Source organism: Podarcis erhardii (assembly GCF_964252035.2).
Source record: "Podarcis erhardii genome assembly, chromosome: 14".
Taxonomy (NCBI): domain Eukaryota; kingdom Metazoa; phylum Chordata; class Lepidosauria; order Squamata; family Lacertidae; genus Podarcis; species Podarcis erhardii.
In genome coordinates, this window is record NC_138503.1 from 32,915,436 (window position 1) to 32,926,864 (window position 11,429).

An 11,429-nucleotide genomic window follows, 5' to 3' on the forward strand; every position below is an offset into this window, starting at 1 on the left:
GAGGTGGTGGACTCTTCTTCCTTGGAGGGTTTTAAGCAGAGGTTGGATGGCCATCTGTCATGGATGCTTTAGCTGAGATTCCTTCATTGCAGGGAGTTGGACTAGAGGACCCTTGGGGTCACTTCCAACTCTAAGATTCTTTGATTCTATGATTCTTGTCAGGAGGGCTTATGTAATAAGAGCTATAGCAGTGATGATTATGGGAGGTGCAGTGACTGTAATGTATGAAAGAGGTTGGTAGATTGTTGGTAGCGTTGACAGCAGTGCTTAGAGATCACAAATTGCCACCTGTGCTACAGTGTTATTGGCATTATCTCTGGGCAAAAGAGAGCACACAGAGTGCCTCTCAATTGTTGCATGCTAAGGCTGCCAGCCAACGTAATACAGTACTGTATTTCTTTCGTCTGATTTTGAAAATTTAAACACATGTTGCAAAACCTCATTAAGGGTGGTTTTTTGAGGAGCTCAAAGGAAGGCTCTCAGTCTTCTTCTACTACTACTACTACTACTACTACTAAATTTTTATTTATATCCCGCTCTCCCCAGCCGAAGCCTGGCTCAGGGCGGCTATAATCAAATGTTAAGCAAAAGCTTTCAGTTATACTTTTGAAAATGGTATCTGAAGAAGTGTGCATGCACACGAAAGCTCATACCAAGAACTGACTTAGTTGGTCTTTAAGGTGCTACTGGAAGGAATTTGTTTTGTTTTGAAAAAGGAGTGGGAGGTTCTTGCTGTGGATGTTTATGGGCAAAGATTCATATCACCCAAGTGAGAACCTGGGTGAGGAGGACAGAGGGGGGTGAAAGGTGTTAAATTGCTCAAAGGCCACTGAATGAGACAGTCTGTTGTCACAAAGTAGGGCCTGGGGCCTTCTTTTTGCAAGAAACAGAGGGAAAGTGAGTGGGCTGTCAAAGGTAAAAAATGAGGTGGGAAGTGCTGCTAAGACCCATGGTGGTTTAAAGTCCTTATTTTTACTAGTGTTTTTTTTTTTTTTTTATAAAAAACCCCTCTCATCCTGTTTATTAAAGAAATCAATGAGAGCAGACTAAATTTCATAAAATGAATATTTCCTTTTGTTGTCTTTATGCCCAAACTTTACTAGTTTAATTTTTTTTGCCAGCATAATTGTCTATACTTTATTATGCCATGCTTCTAACAATAGATGGTTCAAGTTCTTCCAGCATTTTGCAACTGTAAATGCACCCCTACAAATAATAATATTAAGATTTACCTTATCTCTGGGATGTCAACATTTTGCTCACTATTTTTTAAAAAAATCCATCTGTGTTTCCTTTTACCATAAGACTATATTGTTTTCTTTTTATTTGTATTGTTTTGTTCACTGTGAATAAAATAAATAAGATGAAAAGCCATCTTTTAATGTTTCTTTCATCATCAATAGTAGAGAAATAATATGGAGTGTTCTGTTATTTCCTAAAACAGTAGTCTTCAGCTTTTCAGACCTGCGATCCACCTTTAACCCAAACATGCATTTGGGGAACCCATTTCTTACCATATGTTTATATGGTGGTAGTGCTGCTGTTATTATCCACCTTAGATCAGGCCTTTGACCTGGTAATGGATCCTGACCTATCAGGTGTAGACCAGTGTGCTAATACATTTGAACTAAAATAAGTTCAAGTCCATCCATCAGTCCTGTGGAAGATCCAGGTTTAAAAGACAGAATAATGTTTATTTCAGTTATTGTGAATCAATTGATTAAATTGATTGATGCTTGTAGACTTAGATACAACTTAAGCTGCACTGAGGGGAGAGTCATTGAAAGTTCATCTTCATTAATAGTTTATATTTGTGTACTTTTAGCGTTTGAGTTTGAAGATACAGCATCTTGGTTATAACCATACTCCCAAATAGGCAGTAAGTTGTTCTGAAATGAATGAAAGTCATGTATGAATGAATTAGGGAGGGAGAGAGGGAGCGAGCTGCATCTAGCTTAATTGCTCCAAAGCACCTTGAACAAAGTTCTAACTGCAAATGACAAAATTAGGAACTGCAAATGAAAGAATACAACAAATAAGTTGTTTTGTCCAGAGGCAGGACTAGGTGGGGTTGAGGCAGACTGTAAATGCATCTCTAATGTATCATAGGGTGTGTGTGCTTAAAGCAGCCATATACTTAAGCACTCACCTGGTAGCCATTGGTGGCAAGGAATCTCATCTGATAGGTGAGAGGGAGGCAGCAGCTTGGTCCCAGTGTGAAGCACATTTCGTGTTCTCCATAATAAAGTTAGGGGAGAATGGAATTGATTATAAAAAATAGTTATTTCAGTGCGATGGGTTTGTGGGTTTGTTTGTTCATTTAGATACTTACCATGATTTCCTTTTTTAAAAAATAATAGCTTGCAACAGTTATATATACACAATATAAACACATAATAATTAAGATTGCAAAAGGATTGCATTGGTGTTCCAAGGTTTTTGGCAGACCTTGGCTCCTTTTTTTGTTAATAGAGGTACAATTTCTCACAGCTGAATTCTGTGGTACTGGTACTATATTCAGAAAGTTCAGTTTTCTACCATTGTTACTGCCAAGAGAGCACCACATAGTGCTCCGTGTAGTGGAGAGAAATGTATTTTGAGATAGGGAGACAAGCCCCAGAAAGTACAATGTGTGCTTTGGCTGATCTGTTTGCAATTATAATTTTGTATAACTTTTTGTTATTAGAACAACTTATAAGTCTGCCCCTCTTTTTTTCCCTTACAAATTGAATTCAGACTTTTAATTCCAATTTCACTTTGCAGTAGGACTAATTTCTCCAGAATGGTCAACAAGGACAATATCATTTAATGCAGAAAATTACCCAGTGACCATGTTGTTTTGCTCACAAAAGGTTGTTAAAAGTAACCAAGTGATTTCCTTCCCTCTTCCAATACTGTATACACTTATGAATCAAGTGAGGATTCTTAGCCAGGTTAGCAATTATGAGGCGGTGTCTTAATTCTGGATTAATTATTGTGGGATATAATTTCCAGTTGTGTTGGAAGGGTGATTGGCAAAGCATTTCATTTTGTCTCAGCCCTATTGAACCACCACCCTAGCATGTTGACTTGTATCCAAAGAATCTGCATTGGCAGGATCCAGAACTGGTTGGAGCAGCTCTGCTGCTGCCTCTGGATGAGTTTCAGTAAAATAGATGCAGGTATTAAAGCCATGATGTAGGTCACAAGCCTTTCCTGTATTCTGTATAGTACATAAAACAATGTTACTTCATGCTCACTGCCTCCCTCACAAGAAAATGTTTTTACAGGAAAACAGTGTTGTTTTTGAATAAGGTGATTGCAAAGCACCTTGAGTGAATGTAGTGTGAGGTGAAAACTTCCTTTCCAGGGAATTTGATAGCTATGGATTCTTCCCTTTATTGGCACCAAGTTCTGCTTGCTTTTCCCAGCAACCAAGCTAGATCATACTAGAATCTGATGTCTCTTACATTTTGACGCAATGCAAAACAGCATTTCCTTTTTTCACAAGCATTGCATCATTGTAGCTGTTACTACTTTATCCAGGCTCATGAGGCAATTTCAGCACCCATAGTTCATGCAGCTCATCAAAATGTGGGATAAAGGGGAGGAAATTTGTTTTGTTTTAAGCAAGTAACAATAGTAAATATTTAGCTCATGTTTTATCTGCAGAGTGTAATTACATCTGATATATAGTTTAACAACATTGTTACATTGCTTAATAGACAGAATAGTTTCTTTTTATCAGTTTCTCTGTTCCACAGTTTCATGGATTTACTAATTTTGGCTTGGGTTGGAGTCCTATTTTTTCAGCACCAAAACAAATCCCTATTTAGGGTGGTAAAAATGGAATTTACCCCTAACTCTTCAGTCTTGGAACTGAATCTACAAGTTGGCCTCATTGCTGAAAGGTCAGCCTGAGTTTGTACTGTTCTCCCCTCTTTCTCCCCATACCCTGCTTGTGTTACATCTTGATTGATTAATAGCTCTGGAGAACTCAGAAGCTTCCCACACCTTTGTGGCATTTTGGGTGAGCTCCCATTGCTCGGTCCCTGCTCCTGCCAACCTAGCAGTTCAAAAGCACGTCAAAGAGCAAGTAGATAAATAGGTACCGCTCCGGCGGGGAGGTAAACGGCGTTTCCGTGCGCTGCTCTGGTTCGCCAGAAGCGGCTTAGTCATGCTAGCCACATGACCCGGAAGCTGTACGTCGGCTCCCTTGGCCAATAAAGCAAGATGAGCGCCACAACCCCAGAGTCAGTCACGACTGGACCTAATGGTCAGGGGTTCCTTTACCTTTAATAAAGGTATTACTCAACTTTTAGGAGCGTTTTTCTTATGGATCAATGCAGCTGCATTTGCTAGATCTTTATCTATCTATCTATCTATCTATCTATCTATCTATCTATCTATCTATCTATCTACTGTATTAGCAGTTGTAAGACACGTACAGAGTCAATACTCATGATCATTAACTCAGATTGGAACCTTCATTCCTTATATTCACACATTATAAAAGCTGTGGGGGGGTCCACTCTGATTGTGCATACATTAAAGAGATTAGATTATTTTTATAAGAAAGTATTATATATTAAGTAAGCATAGAAACATGCATTTGTGGACATTCAGAATTTCATTCCTGCTCGGAGGTGGGGTTTGTTGGTATTTTTTATGTGTGAAGTAAATACCACTTTTTATTGTACTAATTAGTTTGACTCCTGGATGGCAGTACTTCATTCAGCCCTTTGCTTTAATTCACCGAGTTTTCCTGTCATTCAAACTCTGTTAATTTCTCTGAGCCTTGCAGTAAAAATCTGTGCATAGCTGCTGATTTGTTAGGTTGCACTCCTTCTCTCTTAAGAATGTCCTTTTTGGCTGCAATCCTATATCTTTTCCTTGGAATGATCCCTATTGAATACAGCTGTACTTCCAAGTAAACATGTATAGGATTGTGCAGCAAATGCACTGCTTCTTTGGTTTTTCCCCCCATCTGGTATAGTCTGGACTTTGTATTGTGCATTTCCCTTAGAAAGTAAATGCTATGTTTAAAACACTGTTGAAGTTAGAAATATTCTATGAAGGTAGACGATGAGATAGTAATTCAGATTAGTTTTCCCATTAGTGTTTTGTTTCTTTGATTTGGTATGTTTTCTTACTTAGAAATGAAATTTACATGTCTCTTACCCTATGGGACTTTAAAACGAAAAAAGTATGTGTGGCTGGAGATAAGAGCTTTTTTGAAACTTAGCTTCCAGCCACTGGCTGAACCAGGGATAGCAACTGTCACGGAACTCTTGGGTCCAGCATTCTGACTTACCTGCTTAAGGAATAGTAGAGCAACTACCAGTTTTTTCCATTACTCTCCAGTATTCGAAAAACCAGTTGTGCTTAGCAGAGCAAGTGATTTATAAACTTTATGGTTACTGAGCCTTATCAAATCAAATTCTCCTGAACGACAATGTGCAGCCAACACCTTTGAGAAAGTGAGCCTCCCCCCGTTCCTCCATCATCAAAATCGTCTTGAGCAGCACTGGCTTGATCGATTTGGGTGCAGTAAAACTTTGGCTATCTCCATTCATTTAGCATACTTTCCCCTCATGTTTAGTTAGTTGTTTGAATTATTCAGAGTTTTATGGAAGCTCTCTTGCAATTATTACAGTCCCCAAATTTGGTGATTATTTTCCTAGGTGGGCAAAGAGATGCAGGCCCTGTTTCTCCTAACAGCAGTAATATGCTGTTGTGTAAATGTATTGGATATAACCTCTGAGGCTCTTATAGTGGTAAAAACATGCATTTTCTTTTAAGAGCGAAAAACAAGTGAGTCTTAACTCATCTGAGTAATACAGATTCCTCCCCCCATTAAAAAAACAACTCATGTTCCTTGATTTGGTTGATTCCATCTTTGTAGAAAAGCCATACAAATTAGCAGTCATCTGGTTATCTGAAGGTAGTGATAGCTACTTCCGGGTGCTAGGAACATACCAACTGGCAGTAGAACAGCATTTGCAGCCACTTAAACAGAACAGCAGTGTTATAGAGGCTGCTTACAGGGCTTTCTTAGTTGCGCTACAGGCTACTGGCCCCTGACTAGCACAGGAGAATGAGCCAAGCATGCAGAAAATTTCATAGCACTTACCATGTTAGTGGACAGTGCAGTGCAAAGTGCCTTGGATTAAAAGGGAATGGGAGTACCTTGGATTAAGGTCCAGTATACCTGAAGGAGCGTCTCCACCCCCATCATTCTGCCCGGACGCTGAGGTCCAGCGCCGAGGGCCTTCTGGCGGTTCCCTCATTGCGAGAAGCAAAGCTACAGGGAACCAGGCAGAGGGCCTTCTCGGTAGTGGCGCCCGCCCTGTGGAACGCCCTTCCAGCAGATGTCAAAGCGATAAACAACTACCTGACATTCAGAAGACATCTTAAGGCAGTCCTGTTCAGGGAAGTTTTTAACGTGTGATTTTACTGTATTTTTGGTTTCTATGGAAGCCGCCCAGAGTGGCTGGGGAGGCCCAGCCAGATGGGCGGGGTATAAATAAATTATTATTATTATTATTAAAAGGGAGACTGAATAGCCCCTCCTTGAAGCTTCCATAACTAGCTATAGTAGCACTCCCTGCTATACACATTTAGAAGAGGGCACACTACATTGGTTTGACCCAACTTAGCTGAGAGCTATTGGGAAGGAGTTTGTATAATTTCAGAAGCTGTTCCTGATTAGGGAACTTTATCTTGTATCTTGAGAACCACGGACGTTGTCTGGGTGGGTTAATCGCTTCTCTTGCAACTCTCTAGGTGATGTAGCTGATCATCAAGCTGGTTGGACACAATAGATAGATGTTAGGCCACTCTTTACCACTACATTTCTGCACTGGTAGGAACGATCTCCACCTGCCGTCACTTTTAAATCATCATGAGCCTACTCGAACTCTATGTCTTCAACTCAGGTGAGATCTTAATATCTGGTTTAAGCTTTGCAGAACTTTTGTTTGCAAAAGTACATAGAAAACCACATTAAGATGCTTTAGTCCTTCAACGGGATTTTTGCAAACTGTGCAATTACTGATGCCAGAGAGAATTCTGATCAATTTTTATGCAACAGATACATCCTCTCATGAGGGGGAAAATGCCCTCCCTTCTTTTGAGGTAGAGGGGCAGCAGATTTCTTTTGGAGAAATTGAAAAAATGCAATACTACTTTTTTTAGCATTCTTTTAGATGTTGAAAGCCACTCTGTTACTCTTAAGAATATTTAGTGCATTATGTATCACTTGGTTTACCATAAAGTTATAACGTCTGATAATTTTAAAAAACAGATTATTCAGACAGTACTTAGAGATTTAATTTATTAAGTTTTTGTTACACCTGGATATACAAGCTGCTACACTGTAAAGAACCTAGCATCCCTTTGGTTTTGCCAGTTTATGAGGAAAAGGCAAAAACAATAAGAATAGAAACCTTCAACATTACAGTAAAACAAATTGTGTCTCCTCCAGTCCTCTTGTCAAGCAGGTAGAAAGCATGCATTTCCATAAAAAGAACTGGTGGAAAGAGGGGAAGGGAAACAAAAATCAATGAACTCTACATGGTATTTAGTCTTTTTCTAAGCTATCACTATCAGTTTCTCTTTTCTCATATTTGTCATCCTATTTATCATGGACTTTGAAAAACTGAAAATTTGCCCAGATCGAAACAAGCTTCTACCCTTTCATTTGCCAGTTTATTTCTTGATTTGGTGCATTTCCAACATAGATCGATTTCTTTCACATGTGCAGAAGATGGAGGAATTTGAAGTAGGTAAGAAGCAAGAGGAGTCAGAGACTGTATTGTGCACAGGCCTAGCCACTATGTTGCAGGAGGGATGCGCTTGGCAGAATCCCAGACTGTATCTGTTGGCCAAATACCTGAATATGTTCTGTATTCTGCAACATCTGAAAGTACCTTTCCAATATCAAGCCCTCAGTATGATGCTTGCTTTGTAATCCACTCAAAATGCAGAAGCAGTGTTATTATAACTTCAACTTTGAGAATTATACTCTTATTGTACAGCTCAAGACCTACTTGTCCTCAATGTACAGGAATTGTCTTCCTGTTGCACAGTTTTGGAAATCATTTTGAGTGAGCAAATATCTGAACACTTTGTCTTAAATATTTAATAATCCCAGTTATTCTCAATTTATTCCTTTTTTCAGAAAAACAAAAAAGGCTTTAACAAAAATGGGAATCCCCCCCCCTGGCCCTCACATCTCTAGGTGAAAATTTTAATTTTAAAATGATTTGCTGTACTTCACTTGAGTATATCTCTGGAGGATATATTTTTATTCCCATGACAGACATTTAAATGTAAGTGACAAGACTTTGGCACACCATTGTGAAGCTAAGTTAATCCTTAAGTGTCCTAGGGGATGCAAGCACATATTTTGCTGTAGATGGGCTGCTATGCTGGGAAAGGGGTTGGTAGAAATGGATATATTGGGATGAGAGGTTTTAAGTAAGTAGCCTCTAGGGAGCTCTTGGCCACCATCTGGTCCTAGTTGCATGTCTATAGCTTTTGGATGAGGGTCCTTTTGAAGACTCTTATCCCCTCCCCCTTTCTGCCACACCAAAAACTCTGTTGGTAATGCATTGGTCCATTTTCACCCTATTTACATGTAGATCTCTATTGGACTGGTTGCAGGAGAAACTCCTGTGGCAACCATCATGTTTATAAAACTTATTTTTCAATAACAAGCTTTTCTTTTAGTTAAGTAGGAAGACTTGTATCTCAATATAACTAATTTCCAGCCCTGGAAATACAGGTCAGATTTCTAAATGATCTTGAGAGTCACATACGAGCAGGTGCCTGGGATTTTACTTGAATTCCAGTGCCTTCCTTCAATTATAGTGGTACCTCGGGTAAAGAACTTAATTCGTTCCGGAGGTCCGTTCTTAACCTGAAACTGTTCTTAACCTGAGGCACCACTTTAGCTAATAGGGCCGCCGCACCACTGCCGCACAATTTCTGTTCTCATCCTGAAGCCAAGTTCTTAACTCGAGGTACTATTTCTGGGTTAGCGGAGTCTGTAACCTGAAGCGTCTGTAACCCGAGGTACCACTGTATTCCTGTTACATTGCTATCCCACCTTTCCTCCAAGGAGCTCAAAGTGGTATATACTGTATTGGCCTGAATACAAGCCTCACTTTTTTACCAAATTCCTTCTGTGAAAAGTTAAAGTGTGGCTTATATTCACTACCTTACAGTATGCAGCCAGGAGCGTGGGGCAAACAGCACCAGGAGCCCACCCCACGCATAGTCTTCTGTCCTCTCCCCCAAGGTTGAGAAGGGAGAGAACAAGGAAGGGGAAAGGTTGCTGGCAACGCAGTGTGGCTCCCCCCCCCCCAAAAAAAGTATGCAGCCAGGAATGGAGCAGTTTATATTCAGATATTTTTTCTTTTCCCCTCTCCAATTTTAAAGGTGTGACTTGTATTCTGTTGCGGCTTATATTTGGGCCAATACGATGGATAACAGTAAGGGGTGTGTGAGAGAGAAAAAAGACAAAGCAAATTTATATACAAGTGTTCACAAAAAAATTGTTGTTTGGGCCAGGCATAGCTTTGTTTAGCACCCAGCGCAAACAAAAGAAGGAAGATCAGGGACAGATCCAGACCAAACACTTAAAACGCATCCAATGCACGTTTAAAGCACATGACGCCTACCAAAGAATCCAGGAAGCTGTTTTTCCACATTACTAATTCCCAGCATGCTTAACAAATTACAGTTTCCATGATGCTTGGGAAGGTTGTGGAAGTCATGTGCTTTAAATGTGCATTGGACGTCCTTTAAATATATGGTGTGGATCTGCCCCGAGTTGACAATCCACATTTGCAGGCTGGCCTGGAGAATTTAGCACTTCCACAGCCATAGACATTTGGTTTCAGTGTTGGTTTTATTACGTTAGTATAGATTTGAACTTAAAAAACCTCATCTTTTTTGTTTTGCTCTGCAACAACTTGAATCCTCATGAAGAATGTAGGCAGTGTCTGTGTGATCAGAGAATGCATGTAACAGATCTACATTATTGAAATTTCTTAAAGCAAATCATTGGACTTGAACAACTCACCCCCAACTCTCACTGGTGTTTTGAGGCGCATGCATTAGTCTATTGAAAGGGACAATTATTCTGGCATGCCACTGAGTGCAATAGTGCACACATGTTCACTACCATAATTTTGTTGCATCACACTTGGATGGTAAATACCAGTTTGGCCTTTCACTCCACTTGATTCCCATCTCTGCAAAGTGTTTTGGTCTTGCATATCATAAAATGGCTTATTCAGAGCTCTGTGTTAGAACAATATTTGGTTTGGGTCAGGGGCAGGAGATGTTTTAAATGGGAAAGTGCCTCTGGGATATGTGAGCTTAACTACCCCCCACTTCTTTCCCAAGTCTTGTTATTTAGGCTTCTGTGGTCTCCTGATATTTCAGGGATTTATGGTGGATCTTTATTAAATTGTTGCTTTCAAAGAGTTTTCAAATACCTTTTTATTATCACAGCTATGCTGTGAGAAAGGTGGAGCTGTAGACATTATTGGCCTTTTGTATAGGTTTGGATGCTGAAGCTGCTGACCCAGTTGTGATCCAGAAGCCAAGCTTTTTATGCATTGAGGCACAGAAAACATGCTCAGTCTATGTATTTTAAACTGGTTCCATTTGCAGGGTACACAAATCAGGTGAATACCTCTAGTTATCTAACCAAACGTTGAGTTTCTAGGTGTTGTTTTACGGGGAGCACATCCTCTTAAAATGAAGGTGCATGCTAAGTCATTGCAGGGTATTAAACCTGGGTGGAAGAAAAGAGGAAAGTAATCTGTCTAATTGTGACAGCAACAATAAATGTTCTCTCACAGGCAGAACTCAGCAACACCCATTCTGTGAGGAAATATTTCTTAAGAGTATAGATCTTTGAGTTGTGCTACCAGAGAAAAACTGAATTGAAGTGGATGCTCTTAGGAAGTAAGCTTTTAGCATTGCAGACTAACCTGGAAGCCTTTCCAGAGCAGGAAGATGCAGCAGGTGGATTGTGTAATGAGTGAGGTCTAGAGCTGGTGAAGACTTAAGTGCCAGACTACCATTCATGTTAAACATGCTTTTTTAAAAGCTGTTCACAGAAGCTGCCTTCTCTTCAGAAAAAAACAGCTGGATTGGGACTGTAGCATGAGTGCAGTAGAACTTTTACCCTTTCATCCTGTACCATTTTAACACTAAAAATAGCCATCCCAAGGACAAACCACTCTTGATGTGTTCTGGATGTAGATCAGAGGCCTCCTTGGCTGCTTTTTCCTAAAAGCCACCTATTCTAAGCATACTTAAAGGGCAAGCACCAATGCATCTTGTTTAAAAACAACAACACTTCTCTCTCTCATTCAGACGTACAAGTTACAACAAACAGTTCATGAAAAGGAAATGGTCACAGTCCATAA

The 11,429-nt window shown here is 39.9% G+C and overlaps 1 protein-coding gene across 8 annotated transcripts in view; it reads left to right on the top strand.

Moving 5' to 3' along the window:
• USP7 (ubiquitin specific peptidase 7) overlaps positions 1 to 11,429 on the top strand; it is a 90,244-nt gene that overhangs the window by 31,077 nt on the left and 47,738 nt on the right. For 2 of the 8 annotated variants that reach the window (XM_081840244.1, XM_081840246.1), the window contains one exon: positions 6,766 to 6,917. The exons of 5 other annotated variants lie outside the window; for them this stretch is intronic. In XM_081840244.1, the coding sequence (XP_081696370.1) occupies positions 6,884 to 6,917 (34 nt within the window). In that variant the 5' untranslated portion in view covers positions 6,766 to 6,883. Of the gene's footprint in view, positions 1 to 5,307; positions 5,460 to 6,765; positions 6,918 to 11,429 lie in introns of those variants that run through there. One more of the 8 variants, XM_081840245.1, reaches the window with a different exon arrangement.